At 47.5% G+C, this 24,474-nt stretch overlaps 1 protein-coding gene across 5 annotated transcripts in view; it reads right to left on the reverse strand.

Moving 5' to 3' along the window:
- The window catches only part of bcas3 (BCAS3 microtubule associated cell migration factor), a 1,250,799-nt gene that overhangs the window by 977,261 nt on the left and 249,064 nt on the right, over positions 1 to 24,474 (reverse strand). For all 5 annotated transcript variants that reach the window (XM_072469937.1, XM_072469940.1, XM_072469936.1 and 2 more), the window contains exons 10-11: positions 13,567 to 13,643; positions 8,297 to 8,380 (exon numbers count right to left, since the gene is read on the reverse strand). In XM_072469937.1, coding sequence (XP_072326038.1) covers positions 8,297 to 8,380; positions 13,567 to 13,643 — 161 coding nt within the window. The remainder of the gene's footprint in view (positions 1 to 8,296; positions 8,381 to 13,566; positions 13,644 to 24,474) is intronic.

Raw genomic sequence — 24,474 nt, forward strand, 5'->3', positions numbered from 1 at the left:
GTATAGGTACACTCACAATGCCCTTAGGAAGAGAGCTCCAGATTTTTGACCCAGCACAATGAAGGAACATGATATGGTTCCAAGTCAGGGTAGTGTGTGACTGGGAGGGAAAATACAGATGGTGGTGTTACCATGCGTCTGCTAGCCTTATCCTTCTCGGTGGTAAAGGTCACAGGTTTCGAAGGTGCTATTCAAGGTTTAACAAGCTGCTGCAGTGCATTCTGTAATGGGATACACTGCTTCCACTGTACGCTGGTGGTGGAGTGAATTTGTACGGTGCTGCATGGGATACCGATGAAACGAGCTGCTTTGTCTCAGATGGTATCAAGCTTTTTTAACAGTTGTTGGGAGCTGCATTCATCCAGGCAAGTGGCGAGTGGCCATTACACTCCTGGGAGATGTATTGCTTTGTAGACGGTGGACAGGCTTTGGGACATCAGCAGATGAATTACTCACCATAGAATTCCCAGGTTCCGACATGTTATTGTATTTATATTGTATTTATATGGCTGGTTCAATTAATACTTAGGTCATTCGTAACCCTCCCGAAAGTTGATGGTGTGGAATTCAGCGGTGGTAACATTGTAGAACAAACAATGGAAGATGGTTAGATCCCCACTTATGATGGAAGGAAAGTTACTGATGAAGCAGCTGTAAATGGTTCGGCTGAGGACACCGCCCTGAGGAACTCCTGCACTGATGTCCTGGGCTGATATGATTGGCCTTCAACAACCAATTGCGCGAGGTAAGACTCCAACCAATGATGGGTTTTCACCAATTCCCATTGAATTCAATTTTGCTCAGCCCCTTGCTGCCTCATTCACGTCAAAGACTACTTGATTGCAAGGGCAATCACTCTCACCTCGTTGCTTGAATTCAGCTCTTTTGTGCATAGTTGGACCAATGAGGTCTGGGGCTGAGTGTCCCTGGTGGAACTTAAATGATGAATCGATGAGCTGCAAAAGTGCCTCTTGATAGCACCATCAACTACACCTCCCATCGCTTCCTGATGATTCAGAGTGGACTATTGGAGAGGCAATTGGCCAGATTGGGTTTGTTCTGCTTTTAGCGTCAGGACATACCTGGGCAATTTTCCACATTGTTGAGTAGATGGTAGTGTTGTAGCTATATCTGACGAGCTTGGCTAGGGTGCAGCTAATTCTAGAGCACATCTTCAGTACTGCAGCTGAGATGTTGTCAAGTCCCATAATCAGGATTAATTTGAGGAAATGTTCTTGGTTCACCCTGGCTACAACATTTAACTCTATAATGATCCCCGCACCCACCTTTAATCTCATTCTGTTCATATCATACAGCAGCGGTTCTGCATCCTGATGACTCCTCTTCCTTGTTATAAAAATTGCAGACTCCCTAAATCATAATTATTTTTCTGTGCAAAAGCTAATTAAACGATTAAATATATGCACTTATTACTTTTGTTATACTTATTTAATCTGAAACCTATTGCTAATTAATTCTCACCTCAACGTTAAAACCTAATGTCACATGGCTTTCTGAAGTACTGTGCATCATTTTGATCTCCTTAGCTAAGGGAGGACATATGTGCCATGGACACAGTGTGGAGAAGGTTTACTTAGAGAACGTTCACTAGTTTAACTCATAAGATGTGTGTGTTAGTGAAAGTTTTTGTGAATGAGCAAATGTGTTTGTGTGCGAATGAGAGTGTATGAGTGACAGTGTGTGTGAGTGAGAGCGAGAGTGTGTGTGTATTAGAAATATGAGGATAGTCTTCCGGTGGCGGCTATGGAGGAGTAAGTCGCACATTTGGTGGCTCCCACTCGGGTCGGACTTTTGTACCTTTTCCCCCGATATTCTACCGGACTTGAATTGTAAAACTTTTTTTTTTAATTCTCCTCCTTTTTCACATTTTCTCCCACATTTACATCCATCAACAATAAACAATAATCAGCAAGATATGTCAGTCCCCATAATAACAACGATCCCATCTACGCACCTATCCCCAAACCTCAACCCGCATGTTTACATAAACAAATGGCAAAATGGAATCAGGGATTACCCGTAGTCACCCTTAATCTTACACAGCTCTCCTCCTCCTCCTCCTCCTCCTCCCCCCCCCCCCCCCCCCCCCCCTCTCCCCCCCCCGCAGGTCTCCAGCTCCTCCTGTCCACTGCCTCTTGTAAAACTCCTCCTCCCAACCTCGGTTCCTTCCCCCCAACTTTCCACCCCGGCTAGACCACTCGGACCCTGTTCTGCCAGGCTCCGATGGCCGCAGCCCCTCCCCCCACCTCACTCCCGTTCCCTGGCCGGCTTAAACCGGCCAGCGTGTAGGCCCCCACCCGGGTCCCTTTCCCACTTGCCCGGCCCTAGGAAAGCCCAAAGATCCCCTTTTAGCACACAAATCCCGCATATCCACCTACACCCCAAAGAACTCTCATTTCGAGTGAAAGTCCCGTCCCTTCCCTTGTCCAAATATATACCACATTGGCTCCTTTAATCTCTATACCCGCGCGCAGTGATACAAAATAGAAGAAAATACAGTCATGAGGTTACATCGGCACATGGCCATTCCTCAATTTGTCAGTTCTGCCACAGTCCTTCTGCTTTCGCAAACTCCTCCGCTGCTTCCGCCGTTCCAAAATAAAAGTCCCTGAGCTTGTAAGTCACCCTCAGCTTCGCTGGATATACAATGCCGCACCGCACCTTGCTAATGTACAGTGCCCTCTTCACCCTGTTGAAGGCAGCCCGCCTCCTTGCCAGCTCCACCGTAAAGTCCTGGTATAAACGTATACCAGCTCCAGCCCACTGCACCACCCGCTTCTGCTTGGCCCAGCTCAGGACCTTCTCCTTCACCCTGTACCTACGGAAGCACAGAGTCACTGCCCTTGGTGGCTCACTCGCCTTTGGTATAGGCCTCCACGACCGATGAGCCCGATCCAGTTCATATCGGGAGGGGTCCTCCCCCTCCCCCAATAGTTTTGCCAGCATCGCGGCAAAATACTCAGTCGGCTTCGGTCCTTCAACTCCTTCGGGCATCCCCACAATCCTCAAGTTCTGTCGCCTGGATCTATTTTCTAGGTCTTCCATTTTTCCTCGCAGATCCTTGTTAGTATCCATCACCTTCCGCATCTCTTTCCCCATCGAGGTAAGTTGATCACCGTGCTGCAATAACGTCTCCTCCACTTCCTTCAGTGCCTCCTCTTGCTCTCGCACCTCCGCCACTGCGCTCGCCACCTCCGTCCTCACCGGGGAAACCGCCTCCTCCACCAGCACACTCAAAACCTCCCTCATCTCCTTGCTCACCGTCTCCATGCATTTCGCAATCTGCGGCAACTGCTTTTCAAATTCCGCAGCCATCACCTTGGTTATTTCTTCAGCTGTAAGCAGTGCGGCCTTCTCTGGTGCTCCAGCTTCCATTTTTCCTGGTGACCCCGCGGTGACCTTTCCACTCCCCGACGGACCTCCAGCTGTTTTTTTTCCGTCCGTTTTCTTGCTCACCCTCAACATTTTTCTTTGTTCCTTTTTTCCTCCTGTGTCTCCACTGTGCCTCCTCCGTGCCTTCTCCCTTCTTCTGCCGCCTCCGCGGACCCTGGGACCGGGCTTAAAGCCCCGAAAATGCCGTTGCCGACCGGGAGCCCTCCATTGTGCGGCCGCCTCCCGCCCGCCGTCACCGGAAGTCTTCTTGAATTGTAAAACTGATGACAGAGGCAATTGTGCACTGAATTTCCACATCGGTGCATGGAGAGAAGGACTAGAAGTGCTCATAAAGGCAGAAACAGAAAGACAGAGAAGGCTTTGACTGAAGCTGCAGCGGGAGACAGCATGGCGGTGGACCGGGCCTCTCATTTGTTGACCCAGCGGTCAACGGAGCAGCTGATGCAAGTTATTCAGGAAGGCTTTGCTAAGCAGAAACGGGACTGCTTGGACCCGATAAAAAAGTCAATTCAGCGGCTGGAGCTTAGATTGGACGCCCAAGATAGGGCGATCCAGAAGGTAGAGAAGGCGCTGGCTGGGCAGGAGTGTAGCCACCAAAATTGGCCAACTCCCGATTGAAAATGGCGAACTGCAAAGGTTGATGGGTCAGTCAGCCAACACAGGCAGAAACCAGCAGGTGCAGGTTTGCTGTGTATTTAACTCTGCAAAGGCCCAGACAGCATCGATACCAGCGACCATCAGCATAATAATGTAGCAGCCATCTACACAATAATGAGCAATCCCCGGGAACAATAGCAACATTTGGGACGCACAAAGCAAAGCCAGACTCCCCGACGCCAGCAGGAGCCAACACAAAAGAGGTTAACGAACACCTCAAGACCGCCCATCGATCAGGGAACCGCTCCAGTATTGGAGAAATCGAACCAAGCGATTGGGACAAAGTCCAATCACCTAGAACCAGGTACAGGGTCCGCCCCGAAAGGCAGGAAGCCCCTGGGGACTATAAGAGTTAAGCCCCAAGTTCAACTCGCTCTCTTCGTCCTGCCCGGGTCACCCAGCAACGCGAACCAACCTTGACCGTGACCGGTGCAGTGACCACCGAAAGAAGTAAGTCTTAATTCAACGCTCGCTACGAGATAGGCGCTCCTAGCTACCAATCCGTACCAACTTCGAATCCCGCAGACTCAGAACCCGAACGAAAGGCCATTTGTTCCCCTGACCTGGTGGGCCAGTCCGAAGTTAAGTATAGGCCTGTTAGTTATAGAAGTAGCTTAGACGTAGAATTTGTGCATGAGTAGCGATTACTGTGTATAATAAATGTGCTTTGATTTGAATCTTACTAATCGGTGTATTGAGTTATTGATCATTACTTGGACTTGAACCTCGTGGCGGTATCATAAAGATACCTGGCGACTCGAGTACAAAGGTAATAAAACAGAGCAATTGAACCAACCGGAAAATTAGCAACAGGAGGAACATCAAACTGCGATGGAGTTGGAGGTGGGGATGCTGAGAGACCAGCAGAAGAAGCTCCTGGAGAAGGTGGAGGACCTAGAGAATAGGTCTCGCCGGCAGAACTTGAGAATCGTTGGGCTCCCGGAGGGGTCCGAAGGAGCGGGCGCTGGGGCATACATCGCAGACATGTTTGAGAAGCTGCTGGGGGATGGGTATTCTCCCGGCCTTTGGAGGTGGACAGGGCTCACAGAACACTCGTGAGGAAGCCGCCAATGGGAGACCCAGCCCGAGGGCAATGGTGGTGAGATTCCACAGGTACTTGGATAAGGAGCGCATTCTACAGTGGGTCACGCAGACACGGAGCTGTAAGTGGGACAACAGTATCCTGCGGGTCTACCAAGATCTGAGTGTGGAGGTGGCCAGGAGAAGAGCAGGCTTCAACCAGATTAGGTCGATCCTTTTTAAGAAAAAGGTGAAATTCGGACTGTTGCATCCGGCCCGTCTCTGGGTCACGCACGAGGAACAGCACTTTTATTTTGAGTCCCCTGAGGACGCGCTGGATTTGCGAAACGGAAAGGACTGGTGGTGGACTGAGAACTTTGCTGCAAAGTTCATGCTTTGCTTTTTTTTTCTGTTTTTTAAAAAAAGTTTCTCGTTTTTCGTTTTGTGGAAGCTGTTTGTAATGCCTTTTGCATTGATTTGGGACCAGCTGTAGAGCTGAGTGAGTTAAGGTTTTCATTTGCACTGTTGGGGATGGAGGTGTGCTTGTTTAGATCGTGGTGTTTTTCTGTCGGGCAATTGTGTGGGGATTGTTTCATGTTGGAGTAAGTTTGTTTGAGTGGGGGGAGGGTGGGGAGGGAACAATGGGTGGGAGACTATCCGGCGCCAGGGATGGGGGCCACCAAGCTAGCTGGTGGGCTAGCTCACGGAAGCGCAGTGGGGTGTGCGCATATGTTCGGTTTAGTAAAGGGGTTGGATTACAGAGTGTTGTTACTCGGGAGGGGGGGGTAAATGTTTTGCTGACAACGGAGGGGCTTGGGCTAAGGGACAGAGAGGAGGTTGGGGGCAGAGGCTGCCTAGGGGCGGGCTGGTGGAGGCGCGGAACATGGGCTGGAGGTGGGCCCAATAAAGGGGATGGCTGATCGGCGAAGGGGGGTGGGGGCAATGAGCCCCCCAACTAGATTGATCACCTGGAATGTTCGAGGGGTAAATGGGCCGGTCAAGAGGTCACGTGTGTTTGCGCATCTTAGGGGACTGAAGGCAGACGTGGTAATGTTGCAGGAGACGCACCTTAGAGTAACTGACCAGATTAGATTGAGGAAAGGCTGGGTCAGTCAGGTCTTTCACTCGGGACTGGATTCAAAGATTAGAGGGATCGCGATCCTGATCAATAAGCAGATGGTGTTTGAGACGGGTAGAATAGTCTCGGATGTGGGAAGTCGGTACATTATGGTCAGTGGGAAACTGGAGGGGGTGCAGGTGGTATTAGTAAATGTGTATGCGCCAAATTGGAATGATGTGGAGTTTATAAAGAGGATGCTGGGGAAGATACTGGACCTGGATTCACACAGGTTGGTCATGGGAGGGGACTTCAATACAGTTATTGACCCTGGCTTGGACCGGTCAAGCTCGAAAACGGGCAGGGTGCCAGCAAGTAAGGAAGGTAATGCTTGAGCGGAGCCGGGGACAGGGCGGGCTGGCGCTGCCAAATTTTAGTAACTATTACTGGACGGCGAATATAGCCATAATCAGGAAGTGGGTGGTGGAGGAGGGATCGGCATGGGAGCGTATGGAGGCGGCTTCATGCAAGGGCACCAGTCTGGGGGTGTTGGTAACTGCGCCTCTGTCGTTCCTGCCGGCACGGTACTCCACCAGCCCCATGGTGGTGGCGGCCCTGAGAGTCTGGGGGCAGTGGAGGAGACTTGTGGGAGCAGAGGGGGCATCGGTCTGTAATAATCACCGGTTTGCCCCGGAATGTATGGATGGGGGGTTTCGGATATGGCGGAAAGCAGGGATTGAGAGGATGGGAGATACCGGGGCTGGTTTAGCACACTGGGCTAAATAGCTGGCTTTTAAAGCAGACCAAGGCAGGCCAGCAGCACGGTTCAATTCCCGTACCAGCCTCCCCGAACAGGCACCGGAATGTGGCGACTCGGGGCTTTTCACAGTAACTTCATTTGAAGTCTACTTGTGACAATAAGCAATTTTCATTTTTTCATTTCATGTTTATAGAGGGGAGCTTTCCGAGTATGAGGGCGCTGGAGGAGAAGTTTGGGTTGGCGAGGGGAAACAAATTCAGGTATCTGCAGGTGCGGGACTTCCTACGTAAACAGGTGTCAACCCTCCCGCTCCTCCCGCTAAGGGGGATTCAGGACAGGGTAGTTTCCAGAGGGTGGTTAGGAGAAGGGAGCGTCTCTGACATTTACAAGGAACTTATGGGGTCAGAGGATACGCAGACCAAGGAGCTGAAGCGCAAGTGGAAGGAGGAGCTGGGAGGAGAGATAGAGGATGGTCTATGGGCGGACGCGTTGAGTAGAGTCAACGCATCCGCAACATGTGCCAGGCTCAGCCTGATACAATTCAAGGTCGTTCATCGGGCTCACATGACAGTGGCCCAGATGAGCAGATTCTTTGGGGTGGAAGACAGGTGTGCAAAATGTGCGGGACGACCAGCGAACCTTGTCCACATGTTCTGGGCATGGGGTCCGAAGCTTAGAGGATTTTGGCAGGGGTTTGCAGATGTCGTGTCCACGGTATTAAAAGCAAGGATGGCACTGAGTCCAGAGGTGGCAATTTTCGGGGTGTCGGAAGACCCGGGAATCCAGGAGGAGAAAGAGGCAGACGTTCTGGCCTTTGCTTCCCTGGTAGCCCGGAGACGGTTACTATTAGCTTGGAGGGACTCAAAGCCCCGAAGTCGGAGACCTGGCTATCGGACATGGCTAGCTTTCTCTGTTTGGAGAAAATCAAGTTCACCTTGAGAGGGTCACTGTTAGGGTTCACCCAGAGGTGGCAACCGTTCGTCGACTTCTTCACGGAAAATTAATCGTCAGCAAAAGGGGGAGGGGGGTTAGTTTAGCTTAGAGTAGGGGGTTAATAAAGGTAGGACCTGTAAGGGAGAGAGACGGCTTTTGCACTATGTTTATAGTTTAATGTACATTGTTTATTTTGTTGTTGCTAGAACACCAAAAATACCTCAATAAAATGTTTATTAAAAAAAAAGAAATATGAGAATATTGACTCTTTTTTTAAAATATCGAAACATTTGAAACTGAATTTAGTTTCAGAGATTTCATACTTCACTGCACTTTGCTGTTTTGTACCCTTTGATTTCATGTCCTGATTTAGAGGATTGTCTTAGGATCCGATATCAACATATAGGACAGCAAACAGCTAATTAATTGTCCCTCCGGGTCAATGCTGGACTCACTTTGGCAGCACTGATGACGGTGGCAGTATAAGACTGGACGTTGTCTCCACAGGCCCCACCACGGGATCGATGGCAGTGGATGAGCTGAGTAGGGGCAAGACAGACAAAAACATTAGTTAATGCAGCACAACTCCGGTAGTAATTACTAATTACTATTGACTTGGCAATTTTCTTTTGCCCTCCAACAATCAGAATTTTTTGTAATCAATAATTTTGTATTTTTGTCATTTATGTTAATATACAATTTTTAAAATTTTGACTAAAATCATGAAATGTTTCCCATTATACAGAGAGAGAAAACATATTTCAGGCACAAATCTACAATATATTAAGATGTTACATCTTCACACCACTGTGTCAACGTTTCTATTTTAAATGCCTATGGCCACCTTTACAATGGAACCAGGTAAATCTGTCACAGTGTCATCACAAGTTCCCCCTGCCCCACCCCAACTCCCTGGTTGAAGTGTTACAGCGCTACCACTGTAAAGTGAGTGTTATGACACCGTGACATATTTACATAGGCAATTTCCATAATAAAGGTGGATATAGGAATTTACAAGGAAAATATATAAAAATAAAGGCAGAACTTATGACTGTAAATTAGAAACCAAATATCCATTGATCCAATTATTCCTCAATTATCACATGTTAGTACAGGACCTAATGACATTTTTAGGTCCCAACACAGAAATCTGATATTGCAGAACAGGGCAGAGGCCAGCCTTCTCCATATAGAACACTTCAGCAGTATCTGGCAAATTACACCATAAGGGAAATTATCGCTACAAAAAGATGTTTATTTTAAATCACTGTTATGAGTCTAGGAGAAGTTGGAACATTCCCAGAGGCCACATCACTCCTCCCAGCCTCCCTCCCTGATGCCACCCCCAACACACCCCTTCCACCTTCCTGGGACTCACCTTCAGGTCACTTTCGATAAGGCAAGCAGCCCAATATTAATTTCTTCAACTTTGCAAGATGCCTGAGGAGGCACAACAGGAACCAGCAGCTAATTCAGCGAATTTGTATTAGAGGCAAAAGGTCCAATTTTGAGCTGACGCCCAGGTTTTCCAATTCAGAAATACATTAAAGCTACATCGCCAGCCTTATGCCCAAAACCACCAGCCAATGAATTTATATCTGGCGCACTCAGAACCAGCTACAAAACATACATCAGACTGGTACAAATTGTGAAGATACCGATTGGTGGCAGCCTTCCATCTCCTGGCCAACTCTGTGTTAAGCATCTCCTGGTGTGGCTCAGGGCATCCTGGGATAGCAATCTCTGCCACAAGTGCTGCAGAAGAAGACAGTTTTCTGACAAGGTGCTTGAATCACTGGCCTGTTTTCTCTGGATCCTCCTCTCGGCCGCTGAGCTTTTTGTTTCTGCTTGCCTCTTCCATGTTCTTCCAAACAGTCAATCTCTAACGGTCATGGCCATCAGCGACAGTCCACCAGTTGTCAGTATCAATGTCCACCATCTCTATATCTGACTTGCACCGGAGGCATGAACACCCAGGAGGTCGTGACCCAGTGGCCCATTCACCATACAGAAGGCATGTGACAGCAGCAAGGAGAAGAATATGCCATGGAATGATGGTTCCAGAACACAACCCTGTTTAATTCCACTGCAGATCTCAAAGGGTTCCGATGCTGCTCGGTCATAGCTGTTTTATCCACCATGCTGTCATGGAAAGAGGAGATTACATTGAGCAGATTCAGTGGACAGCCAGTTTTCTCCAGCAGCTTCAATAGACTGCCTTTGCTCACATGACAAATGCCTTGGTGAGATCTCCTTTGTTCACGGCATTTCTCTTTCGGCTGCCAGACTGAGAAGATGTCAATTATCGAACTTCCAGTTCTGAAACCACACTGGCATTCAGGATAGACGTGTTCAGTGAAGATCTGCAGTCTGACAAGGGCATTTCCCAGTGTTCAGCAGCGAGATGTTTTGATAACTGTTGGAATCACTATAGTTGTCCTTGTTCTTATACCAGGTCACAATCTTTGCATCATGCATATTCTGGGGAACTGCCCCTCCCTCCAGCATAGACAGAGATTTGTGCAAATCTCCAGGTGTGCTGGTTTTCTGTGCTTGATGTGTTCAGGCAGTGCAGCATCAGCACCTGGAACTTTGCCCATGGCAAGCAAGTCACTGGTTTGTCCAAGCACCTCCACTGTGGGTTCAATATCCAACTCTGCCATGGCAGGGTCATTGCAGGCTTGCTATGGTATCTAAAGCGTCCTCGAGTGACAATGCTCTATCTAAGATTATAAACTCAATGTAATACTTCACTCATCTCATCAACTGTTTATTGTCTTTGTTTTCAAATGAGCCAATTATTTTTGTTGATGGATCTGTTGCCTTTTTGATCCTTTCATACATGCCCCTGACATGTGACGAAGGAGATCAGGATATTCAGTTGTCAGCAGTATTCATTTGTGCAACTCCAAGCAACTTGTTGGACTTTATTTTAAGCGGCTCTTAATACATTTGAGTTTTCTTGCTCTGAGTTTTCTCTTGTAACCAATGAAAGTGGACTGCTTGGCTTCAATGACAGGTTCCATCAGTGATGTTAGCCTCAAACCAATCAGCATTTTTCTGCTCCTGCGTCCTATGTGCTGAGAGTGCAGTATAGTAGATGGTGTCTCGAAGTATGTTCTGTTTCGTTTCTGCTGTCTGTTTGGAATGCCGGAGAGGATCTGCTCAATCGAGTTGTGGAACTTTGGATTTTATCTGGGTAGACAGTGTGACTAACTTTGATATAACAATGGCATTTCTGCTTTGAATGAAAAAACTTCAAGGGTTGCATCCTCGCGCTTGTGCACTCCAAGGAGTGATCTGCATCACAGTCAATACTGTGGTAGTGGTGTATGTTGAGAATGCTGTTCAAAGAGTGATGATCTGATGCAGCTGGTGTCAATGCCCTGATCTTGGGTGTCTCCCAGACACCTTGTGGCATGGTCTGTTCTGAAAGAAGATGTTAGTGACAAAAAGCTCATGGTAACAGCAAAGCTCAAGGAGCTTCTGACCGTTTTCATTTATCTTTCCCAGGCCATGATTCTGAGGCAGGTGGACCATGCTTTATGGTCTGCATCCACTCTTGCACTGATATCCCCAGGAGGTAAAGGAGTTCTGACTTATGGGATTCTGTTGATAGCTAAGTCAAGCTCCTCATAGGACTGGTCTTCGCTTCTGTGCAGTACAGACATTTGTGTGACTAGCTGATCCTGTGTGAGTCGAGAGGCAGATGGAGAGAAACATGGAGAGAAAGCCCATACGTTGCTCATGGGCTCTTTCTCTGCCAGCTGAACGTGTAATGTTTTTCCTACAGTGATCCGCTCTCAGCAAGCCTGATCTCCTGCAGATAGGCTGAACTTCGGCACAGCATATCAGGTTGCATGTCAATCACTGCTGTCTTGTGTTTTACGACCAACTGCAAGTCACTTGTCAGTTCTCTGCACAGAGTCGTGAAATTCCAGCTTGCCAACTGAACTATTGGCATTTTCCTCTGGTTCATTTGTTTGCCTGGTCACACCCACTTGTTGAGCAGAGATTCTGTACTCCAAGCACCCAGTGAAGCAGCTGGACTTTGGTGGATCAGCAACTTTCTAGTTAGGGGCTTCAAGTGTGCAGTGACTGACCAGTGAAACACGATGGTCCTTCCCACCATCAAAGGCCCCTCCAAAACGTCCCTGTTAAGTCCAAAGGAATGAAAAGTGGTATGTTTGGCACTGACTCAGTTCCAGGTGTTGCCAGAAAGATGACATATTTAGACATCAGTCCACCTTTGACAAGAAAATCTGGAGTTTAACCCTTTGCCTTCAAATGTCTTGAGATATCCACAAAGCAGTGGAGCTATTTGTTCATAGCTGTGAATTGGCTCATGAGTAGCAGGGCATGTCCACATGATAATGGGCCTGCATATTGCCTGCCTGGGGGCCAACCTCTTCCATGTTTCTCTGAAACTTTAGCCTGGGGCCACAAGTTTCCGTGTGCTGTCATGAGGAGGCACAAATGAGCACTTGCAAGTGGAGAGGCTGTGTACTGACAGGGACAGATTTATATATTTGGCTCCCTTTTCCGGTTTGCTGGTAGCCAGTAGAGTGGGCTGAAAATCAGAAGCAAACTAGCACACCAAAGCAGAAGCATGCTGACTCTCTTCACCCACATACTCGATGCATCAAAACAACCTGCTGGATACACAACATGGTGATTTGTCCCCAATATACCATACGTTTCTCTGAGCTGCCATGAACTTCTTTAAAAATTCATTCACAGGATGTGTGCACTGCTGGCACATTTCCCATCCAAAGTTTCCTTCGAGAAAGTTCTTGAACGATTGAAGTCTGTGTGGTGAAACCACTCCTTCTGTGCTGTTGGGGTGGGGGTTCACAGGATTTTAACCTAGTGACAATGGAAAAGCAGGGATATATGTCCAAGTCAGGATGGTAGTTGACTTGGAAGGAAACCTACAGGTGGCAGGCACTTGCAGGTTTGGGAGGTGCTATTAAGAAGTCTTAACAAGTTGTTGTGATGCATCTTAGAGGTGGTACACACTGCAGCCTTATTGTACCGGTGGTGGAGGTAGTGAACATATAAGGTTATGGACCTAATCTTCTGTCAGCCAGTGTGGTGAAGGGGTAGGGAGAGCGATCAACCTCCTTGTAAGCCTGCTCCTGAGCCTGGCCAAGTCATCTGACCCGACTGTCTGCCCTCTACCACGGCTACATTTGCGGCTGGGTGGCCTGGAAGAGGGAGCACGCTTCAGGCCTTCCGTGATTGGTGGGCTCCATGGGGGCTGGGGTACATCATTTCCCATCACCCCCAGGAATGATATTTTGATTTAGTTAGTTAAGTTTCCTTTGATGTTCTGTTTTAGTTACAGTGACCCACCAGATGCTGTCACCCTGTTATTTCTGTTTAATTTATTGATATTTTTGTTTTATTTAAAATATTATAAGGTGATGGGTAGGGTGCAGATCAAGCTAGCTATTTTGTCCGGGATGGTGCTGAGCATCGTCCGAGCGTTGTTGCAGCTGCACCTATCCAGGCAAGTGGAGAGCATTCCATCACACTCCTGATCTGTGGCTTGTAGATTGTTAAAAAAGCATTGGCGATCAGGAGGTAACTCTTGAGCCACAGAACTGACCTGCTCTTTTAGGCACAAAATTTATCATCCTCTGCTGGCTTATCACACTTGCTGAATATATTGGTACTCAGGACACCTCCAGCTCTATAAAGTACAAGAAAATATCTATCATACCTTGTTTTCAGCATAGGCAAGCCAGCGGCTTCCTAACGCTATTGGGTTAGGATTTGGCCCTGGACAAGGAAAACAACCTGAAAAAAAGAGAAAAAATAAAAAGCATTAAGTATTCTCTTCTCAGGTAGCTACACATCATCCACAGCCAAGAGTGTGGTGGAAATGCACACCATACAGTAAGAATCTTCACTTGCACAATTAATGAGAAATCTGAGGAAATAGTGTCTGAGAAGAAAGTGATTATGATGTGGTGGTGGCAGAAGTGAGAGAATGGGCGAATTATTGTGCTGTTGTCCGTATGTCTCCTAGCCAGACTGCATCTATTCAGATGCAATTTATTGAATTGATTGATATATGGATGGCCTCCTTGCTCTGCATATATCCAGGGTGCTTCATTTATTAATTAGCAGCCACCATGCTCCTTCCAAGGTTCTATTGAATCTATTCCTGGATTTATGGATGTACACCTGCATTAGTGCCACTAAAACTTGGTCACATTTACCAAGGATCAGATGTATTTTTTAATGAATTAATTAATTGCAGTGGTGTCTGCTCCCCACAAGGTTTCACTGCATTTTATAGTGCTGCACTTTTTATCCATCAGTCCCCGGTTAGCCTACTGCTCGGGAAGCTGGAGTCAACACAGAGGGTGGATGCATCAGCATTTATTGCATTAACAGTTGGCAAGCTCGCCTCCCTCAACCTGAGCCCATCTGAGGAAGACAAATTCACTAATGTACTAATTACTGGCTGGCATTGTGCCGCTTTCTTCCCCCCCCCATCTTCCGAAAACCAATACAACCTATTTAGGCAGCATCTCGCTGAGTGGCCCACTTTCTGTGTTGGCTGGTAAAATTTATTGAGGCTGCATGAATCAAATAATTAATTGGCAGTTGGCCCCCACCTACATATTGAGGTTTCATTTATTTATATAATTAATTGCTTGCTGGCATGCTGCCCCGAAAACCAGATTGTATCTGGTGCACCAAACTCAATTCAAAAAAGAAGTTGCATTCATTCATTGTTAAAATACAATATAATTACAAAATGCCTTCCCTTTAGCTGGTTTTGTACGCTGCTGGAAGATACTTTTAGGCGTCCTGTGGTGGAAGATTGAAACACAAGTCTAGTAATAAGTAAGGATAGTTTAGGACTTATATAAGTAAGCATTATCCAGGTATATTATATATATACCATTCGAGAATTAACTTCTGCATGTGTCTTTAAAATATGGAAACTAGGGACTGGTATTTCCTCCACTTTCACCCCCAGCTACGGGCATGAGTAAAGCATGACAAATAGCAAAGTGCGAAGAAATTTTGAGTCAAGTGATATAAAAGAAATTGTGTGACTTTTAATGTATTGTAGCTGGATATATGAATAATACATGGAATTAAACTTACAGCATAGTAAAAGGCAATTCAGCCCAACTAGTCAATAGAAGTGTTTATGCTCCACATGAGTCTTTTAACATCTGAATCTATCAGCATAACCTTTCATTAGCCTCATGTAACTTTATTTTTTCACTGCGTGTTGGTGCATGTACTAAATGAGTCGATGCTGTATATTTGGACAAGGGGAGAGTTGGGACTTTCATTTGCAATGATGGTTCTTTGGGGCTTGGGTGTGTATGCTGGGGTTGTGTGCTGAAGGGGATTTCTTGGTTTTCCTGGGACCGGGCAAGGGGGAAGGAGACCCGGGCGGGCTGATGTAAGCCGGCCAGTGAACGGGAGTGAGGTGGGGGAGGGGCTGCGGCCATCGGAGCCTGGTAGAAGAGGTTTCGGTGAGTCTAGCCGGGGTGAAAAGGTGGGGGAAGGAACCGATGTTGGGGGGAGGAGTTTACAAGAGGAAGTGGAGGGGAGGAGTCTGGGAGGGGGTGGGGGGGGAGGGGGTCTACAATTCATGGGTATCATTCACGGTACTCTTTCGGGGACTGGTGGGGGGGGGGGGGGGGGGGGCTATACATGTCAATGGTGACCATAAGCGATTCCTGATTCCTTTATCTTTTTTCCACCTTGGGAGGGTTTGTTTTATTTGATGCTTATATTGTCAGGCGGGCCATTGTTTGGGAGGATGAGATCGTTGTTGTTAATAAGGGGATTGACATTGTATTCATTACCGTTTACTGTTTGTTGGTGGGGTGTAAATTCTGAAGAAAATGTGAAAATGGAGAATAAAAATATTTTAAAAGAAAACATAACCTTTCATTGCTCTCTTCCTTATTTGTTTATACAGCTTTCTCTTAAAAACATCTATATTCTTTGTATTTGGATGCTTCAAATTGTGCTGTGGGATACTTGCATACAAATGCCATACATTCATGTGACATTTCTTAATTCCATATCTTAATGGCATCGTCACTTACACTCCGAGGAACAAGAACAATAGCAGGAGGAGGAAATGCAGAAGGTTAGGGTGGGGACCCAGGACAAGGACAAGGAGAAAGATTTTGAATAGGATTTTGAAACCAGGAGTAAAGTCCAAAGTGTATGAAGAAACTCGACATGTTAATTGTATAAATTTAAGGCTAAGTGTATACAGGTTGGGGGCACTCAGGGGCTGGAGTGCATCATCAGACTGGTAATGATATTTTAATTTGATAGGTTTCCATTGAAGTTTTTGTTTTAATTTCAGTACCCCTTTAAAGTGATTGATCATTTATTAATTTGTTTTCTGTTTCCTCAAAAGATTATAAAGAGACACTTACCCCTTTAATTAGTTAATTTGTTTTTTTGATTATTCGATTTTTAAATAATATAAAGAGACACGAATTGACACTGGTGGTGTGTTGTAGAGCTAGGAACTATACATTCGCAATGTCTCACTGTGTGAATAAATCATAAACCAAGTAAAGATTGACATCTGGGGCGCGATTCTCCCAGCCCTGCGCCGGGCCGGAGAATCGCCGCAACCGCGCCGCGCTGCCCCGACGTCGGCGCGCGATTCTCCGAAGTGCGGAGAATCGGCGCCATTTGCGCCGGCGCATTTGGCACGGCACCGGTCGTGGGCTGCTGTATGCAGCGGGCCGCCGATTCTCCAGCCCGGATGGGCCGAGTGGCTGCACGGAAAAAGCAGAGTCCCGCCGGCACCGTCCACACCTGGTCGCTGCCAGCGGGAACTCTGCACAAAGGGTCGGGTGGGGCGGCCTGTGTGGGGGGGGGGGCTTCCGTTGGGGTCTGGCCCGCGATCGGGGCCCACCAATCGGCGGGCCGGCCTTTCCCCACCCCCCCCTGGGCCTACTTTGTTGCGCCTCCAGCCCCTGAACCCTCGCGCCATCTTGCGTCGGGGCTGGAGCATTCAGTAAGGCAACCGCGCATGCGCGGGTTGGCGCGTCGCCACTGCACATGCGCGGGTTGGCGCCCAGTGCGCGCCAGGAAAAGAGGCTGGAGCGGCGTGAACCACTCCCGCGCCATGCTGGCCCCCTGTACTGCCCACGACCGTTTCACGCCGTCGTGAAACGCAACGGCGTTCACGACGGCGCGGACACTCTGTCCCGCAATCGGAGAATTGCGCCCCCCGTCTCCTCCTTCACCAACTGGTGAGAAGTTTAACAACGCAACGAGTTGAGAGAGCAGATATATATGGCTGAATGAGAGGACACCAATGGTACAGCAGGAGACGAAGAAAGCATGATTTTACAAACGTGTATATTTTAAAATTGTTTCAAATGAATAGTTTAATATTTGTGCCTAAACCAGAGTGGAATTTTAAGCAAACACTTCTGCATTCTGTAATCCCACGACATAATTTCAGGGGCAGGGGCTGGTTTAGCACAGTGGGCTAAATAGCTGGCTTGTAATGCAGAACAAGGCAGCAGCGTGAGTTCAATTCCCGTACCGGCCTCCCCGAACAGGCGCCGGAATGTGGCGACTAGGGGCGTTTCACAGTAACTTCATTGAAGCCTACTTGTGACAATAAGTGATTATTATTATATTGTTAGTATTTCTTCTCTTTTATTGATAACTGAACCCATCCGTTACTATTATCAGGAGCAACTTGTTAAGAAAGCCTGAAGGGTGATACGTTTCCGAATGCATTTCCTGATGTGCACCTGCTTTGTGCTTACTCACAGGATACCATATCCACTTTAACTGCACACCAAATACAGATATAGAATTCAAACTTAAATATAGGTTAATGCTATCCTGAAGGCATTTACTTACAAATGGATGCACAGTCGTTTGTGTTAGCAAAATTGCTCAATCCGCACGTCGAGGGAAATACAAAGAACATAATATTTGATGAGTAAACCGGAGGGGATGGGGGTGGGAGAGGGTAATGGTGAATCAAATCTGACTTCTCATTGGAATTTTGAGATGGGGATTAAATTCTCTCCTGTTAACCTCCTGACTAAATGACAGCAGATATTTAAGTTATAATGTAGATTATACACTAGATTGATTCCTGGAACGAGAGATGTCCTGTGATGAGAGATTGAGTAGAATTTGCTGATACTCTCTGGAGTTTGGAAAAACGATTTCATCGGAGCATGACAGCACCAGGGAAAGTACCAAAAAAAACCCTCATATTTTGGTAGCAGTTGTTACCTTCAAGTAACGACACAATAAATGTAATCATTTTATTCTGAAAAATGTAATTTCTTTTGAGACATGTAATTATATAGCACTTTTAATGTAATAAAATGTCATGAGGCACTTAATTTTCTTTTCCTTTTTTTATTCAGAGGTGTGCTGAATGACACTATTCGGGACTTATTGGTTTGTGGTCGATGCAGCAAAGCTAGACAGAAACATTTTCGAACTGAGACTAATCTTACTCTGCAGAAGGCTATGGAAATCACTGTGTCTATTGAGCTGGCTGCAAAGGAAGCTCAGCCATTCAGTTTGTGTACTCGAATACACAAAATGGCTGCTGAATCGACAGCCAAGAATCCCGAGACTCGTGCATGTTACCGATGCACAAAGCCAGGGCATTCTGCTGCTGAATGTAAAGACATGAGGCGGGATCCTCCCCTACCCGGCGGGGCGGGGGATCCGGCGTAATGGAGTGGCGGGAACCACTCCGGCGTCGGGCCGCCCCAAAGGTGCGGAGACCAAGCCCTCACCTTGAGGGGCTAGGCCCACGCCGGAGTGGTTTCCGCTCCGCCAGCTGGCAGGAAAGGCCTTTGGCGCCATGCCAGCCGGCGGCGAAAGGTCTTCGACGGGCGACGCATGCGCGGGAGCGTCAGCGGCTGCTGACGTCATCCCCGCGCATGCGCAGGGGAGGGAGTCTCTTCCGCCTCCACCATAGTGAAGACCATGGCGAAGGTGGAAGAAAAAGAGTGCCATCACAGCACAGGCCCGCCCGCGGATCGGTGGGCCCCGATCGCGGGCCAGGCCACCATGGGGGCACCCCCCGGGGCCAGATCGCCCCGCACATCCCCCCCCCCCCCAGGACCCCGGAGCCCGCCCGCGCCGCCTTGTTCCGCCGTTCAAAAGGTGGTTTAATCCACGCCGGCGGAAGAGCGGCGGGACTTCGGGCCATCGCGGGCCGGAGAATCGCCGGGGGTGGGCCCGCCGACCGGCGCGCGATTCCCGCCCCCGCCGAATCTCTGGTGGTGGAAAATTCAGGACATGGTCAGTTGAAGCCGTGGAAAAAAGGACACATAGAACGTGCCTGCAGGAAGAAAAAGCAAGCTCTAAGTAAAAATAAGAAGCAGGAACGAACCAAGGCAGCACTTATACAAAATACAAGGAGGAATGTCTCTGCTTTACAAAAGGGTTGAGGAAAATTAAGTGACTCACAGTCAGAGGAGAAATTAGCACTGAATGTGCTAGTCATTGCTGGTATTACTCATCAATATTGGGTTACTCCACTGCTGGGTAGACAGCCAGTAAGGATAGAAGCTTACACTGGGACAGCAGTCTTGTTGGTGCCAGAGACTGTCCACAAAGAGAGCCTTAAATATATTCCCTGAAGGCCGTCAAGGATAATGCTGAAGACATAGATAGGAGAAGTGGTTGCACTGAAGGGCTGCATTGAAGAAGCTGTGCGACTTAATGGGCAAACAGCAGATTTGTCTCTAAAGGAAGTAAAGGAAAACTATCCAATGTTGATGGGTTTGATCATGGCTGAAGAAGATTTGACTGAACTGGGAAAAGTCAACATGATGACCAATGGAGAATCAGGCCTCACATAAATTTTAAAGAAGCCCACCGTTGTGTTCGATGGTGAATAAGGGAGCATAAAAGCTATTACAGTTAAACTGAAAATAAAATAATGAAGCCAAGCAAAATGCCAACGGTAGAGGATGACTTAGAGTGGCATGTGAAGTCCGGAGTCTGGGAACCTGTCAGCATCAGAGAATGAGCCATGCCAATGTGGCCACCTAAAATTGCATCCATACATGCATGTTAATTTCACTCAGCTAGCTAACAGACACAATACCTTTCTTATTTGGAAGGGCCTACGTGCCCTGGACACCTACGACATGGCCAGTAAGGGCACGCCCCTCCATCAAGGTGGCGGACCTTGATTGGACTTTATTGATCAGGGCGATCAAACCTTGATCGACTGATTGGTGGCCCACCTGAAACCACCCAAAAGGGCTTGAAGTCTCCAAGGATAGAAGATGCTGTGCAACCAAACAACCGGGGACCTTCACCAGCCAACGAGGAAGATCATCACCCAAACGACAGAAGGAAGACCAAAGCCAGGAACAGACCATACCCAGGACCGAACTGCAAGACTTAGTATAACAGATAAAGGCCATATCTGTCCAGTACTTGTCAGTCACTTTCAAGTGAAGTCAAGGTCTCATATGAACTTGCTCTGTTGTATAACTTATGTTGTGTGTCTGTGTGATTGTATAACCTTAACATTGAGTGCACATGAATAAATATTGTTTAATGAAACAGACTTGCAGCCATTTGTCCACCGTATACGGGTTAAGACACACTGTGGTTTAGCAACACCAATAGTTCCAGTCATCAAGAAGAATGGATCCGTAAGGATTTGCGGGGACTTCAAGGTCACCAGTGGTATGTGCTAAACAGAACCCATTGCCTCACATTGATGATTTGTTTGCGGGATTGTCAAATTGAAAAATTGATCAGAACCAAGCTTGCTAACAGATGAATGTGGACAAGAAGTCGCAGGAACCTCTGACAATTGTGACATATAAAGGCTCGTTCCTGTTCCGAAGATTGCCATTTGGTAGCACATCAGCTCCTGCCATTGTTTCAAAGAGCAATGGATCAAATCTTGAGTGGACTGAGCAGAGTCCAGTGCTACCTGGATGACATGCTAATCACTGGAAGAGATGAAGAGGAACACCTTCAAAATCTGGATGCCACTCTCCAGAGATTGGGAGACTGTGGTCTGAGAATTTGTAAAGGCAAGTGTGAGCTCTTCCAATCCTCATGGGACATGTGATAGATGCTACTGACCCTCACAAATCTCCTTCAAAGGTTAAGGCTATGACAGAGGTACCTGCACTCAGAATATTAACCAGTTGCGTTTCTTCCTGGGATTGTTGAAATACAATGGAAGATTTGTCCCAAACCTGGCAACAACTCTGAAACCTTGACATAACCTCTTGTGTCAGGACAAGAAGTGGAAGTGGTCGAATCAATACAATAACACTCTTGTGCAAGCCGAAGAAGCGTGACTTAAATCTAAAGTTCTCATGCACTTTGATCCAACGTTACCCTCCGATAGCTTGTGATGCATCTCCTTACGGTGTAGGAGCGGTGGTCTCTCACATCATGCCATCAGGTGAAGAAAGATGCATTGTTTCTCAAACCTTGAGCAAAGTTGTAAGTAACTATGACCAGATTGAAAGGGAAGCATTCGGGACCATTTTTGGAGCAAAGACATTTCATCAATTCTTGTCTGCACATACTTATTAAGCATTGACAGTCAGGTCAGAATGGTAATGCGGATGGACTTTCAAGATTACCACTGCCAGGTAGTTCATCAAACAGCTCAAATGGAAAGATCATCTACTTTGAACAAGTGGACAACACACCAGTCACTTGTAAACAAGTGAGGAAACACACTCAGAGCAACCCGAATGATGCATATAGTATTACGAGGGATGACTTGAGAAGCAGCACCTAACCTGAAACCCTACATCTCCAGGATTTTGGAGCTGTCAGTACAATCAGGATGTCTTTCATGGGGAGTTCAGTGTAATTAGTCCGCTACTATTGAGGAAAAGGGTGTTAGAGAAGCTACATGAGGGTCATTGTGGATTCGTATACATGAAGAAAATAGCGCGAGGTTATTTCTGGTGGTCTGGACTGGGCACAGAAATTGAAGAGAAAGCTACAACATGTTCTTCCTGTGCAAAGGTACGAAACTAGCCACCCCTTAGCATTGCTGCATCCATGGGAATGGCCTGAAGAGGCTTGGCAACATGTGCATGTGGATTTTGCAGGACCTTTTGAAGGATATATGTTCTTGGTAATAGTCAATGCCCACAACGAGTATCCAGAGGTCACTGTGGTCAATTGACTTCATCGGAGAAGCATCGGAGAAGACTATTGAGAGTCTAGGAGTAGTGTTTAGTCATTTTAGATTCCCTGAACAATTGGTAAGTGACAAAGCACATCAATTTGTCTCATACAAATTTGATAGTTTCTTCAAGAGAATGGGCATCACGATGGCACAGTGATTAGCACTACTCCCTCACAATGCCAAAATCAGCCTGGTAAACCTTCACTGCACTCCCGCAAGAGGAAGAACATCCTTCCTCAGAAAAGGAGACCAAAACTGCATACAATATTCTAGGTGTGGCCTTACCAAGGCCTGTATAATTGATTTGCCCACTCACCTGTCCAGATCATGCAGAAGGATCTCTGCATTCAGGTAGACATGGGGAGAACATGCAAACTTCACACAGACAGTCACCCAAGACTGGAATCAAACCTGGAATCACAACGCCAGGGACCCAGGTTTGATTCCAGTCTTGGGTGACTGTCTGTGTGAAGTTTGCATGTTCTCCCCATATCTGCCTGGATGCAGAGATCCTTCTGCATGATCTGGACAGGTTGGGCGAGAGGGCAAATCAATGGCAGATGCAGAATAATTTGGACAAATGTGCGGTATTCACTTTGGAAGCAAAGTCAAGGCGGCAAAATACTACCTGAATTGGGAGAGGGGAGTGTGCAGCGGGACCTGAGTGTCCTTGTGCACCAGTCGCTGAATGTAAGCTGCAGGTGCAGCAGGCAGTAAAGAAGGCAAATTGTATGTTGGCTTTCATTGCGAGAGGTTTCGAGTACAGGAGCAGGGATATATTGTTGCAATTATACAGGCCTTGGTAAGGCCACACCTAGAATATTGTATGCAGTTTTGGTCTCCTTTTCTGAGGAAGGATGTTCTTCCTCTTGCGGGAGTGCAGTGAAGGTTTACCAGGCTGATTTTAGAGATGGCAGGACTGACGTATGTGGAGAGATTGACTTGGTTAGGATTGTTTTCACTGGAGTTCAGACGAATTAGGGGGGACCTCAAAGGGACATATGAAATTCTAACGGGAAAAAATAGGGTGGATGCAGGGAAGATGTTCCCGATGGTGGGTGTGTCCAGAAACAGAGGTCACAGTCTGAGGATTCGGGGTAGACCATTTAGGAGAGAGATGAGGAGACATTTCTTCACCCAAAGAGTGGTGAGCCTGTGGAATTCATTACCACAGGAAGTAGTTGAGGCTAAGACAACAGGCCCCCAGGAGCAGCGATTTCGAGCCCCTCAGTAGGCCAGCACGAGCCACGCCGCTCCAGCTGCCGATACCGCCGTCAAATGGGCGCCGCGGGTCTGCGCATGCGCACTGCGACCGGCGCGACCAGCGCGAATGTGCGCATGCGCAGTGGCTCCCTTCTCCGCGCCGGCCCCGGCGCAACATGGCGTAGGGCTACAGGGGCCTGCGCGGAGCAAGAGAGGCCCCCAGCCCGAGAGACCGGCCCGCCGATCGGTAGATCATTTCCCCATTCCCATTGACTCCAGTTTTGCTGGGGCTCCTTAATGCCATACTCGAGTCAAATGCTGCCTTGATGTCGAGGGCAGTCACTCTCACCTCACCTCTGGCATTCACCTCTTTTGTCCATGTTTGAACCAAGGCTGTAATGAGGTCAGGAGCTGGGTGAACCTGGCAAAACTCAAACTGGGCATGCATAAGCAGGTTTTGCTATGCAAGTGCTGTTGATAACCCCTTCTATTACTTTGCTGATGACCGAGAGTAGACTGATGGGGTGGCAATTGGCCAGGTTGGATTTTTCCTGTTCCTTGTATAGAGAACATACCTGAACAATTTTTCACACTGCACGATAGTTGCCAGTGTTGTAGCTGTATTGGAACAGCTTGGCTAGGAATGCAGCAAGTTTTGGAGCACAAGTCTTCAATACTATTGCTGGAATATTGTTAGGGCCCATAGCCTTTCCTGTATCCAGTGCCTTCAGCAGTTTCTTGATATCACGTGGAGTGAATCAAATTGGTTGAAGACTAACATCTGTGATGCTGAGGACTTCCGGAGAAGACCGAGATAGATCATCCAATTGGCACTTTTGGCTGAAGATTGTTGCGAATGCTTCAGCCTTCTCATTAAGGATTGCTCCTGACATGCCCTCCTGCACTCCTCATTGAATCAGGGTTGATCCTCTGGCTTGCTGGTAATGGTTTAGTGGGGGATATACCGGGCTATGAGGTCAGTGATTGTAGTAGAGTACAATTCTGCTGCTGCTGATGGCCCACAGCGCCTCATGGTTGCCCAGTCTGGAGTTGCTAGATCTGTTCGAAGTCTATTCCATTTAGCACGGTGGTAGTGGCACACAACACAATGAAAGGTATCCTCAATGTGAAGCTAGGACTTTGTCTCTTTAAGGACTATTCTACCGATACTGTCCTGGACAGATACATCTACAGCAGACAGGTTGGTGAGAATGAGGTTAAGTACATTTTTCCCTCTTGTTGGTT

Source organism: Scyliorhinus torazame, chromosome 12 (genome assembly GCF_047496885.1).
Source record: "Scyliorhinus torazame isolate Kashiwa2021f chromosome 12, sScyTor2.1, whole genome shotgun sequence".
Classification (NCBI taxonomy): Eukaryota; Metazoa; Chordata; class Chondrichthyes; order Carcharhiniformes; family Scyliorhinidae; genus Scyliorhinus; species Scyliorhinus torazame.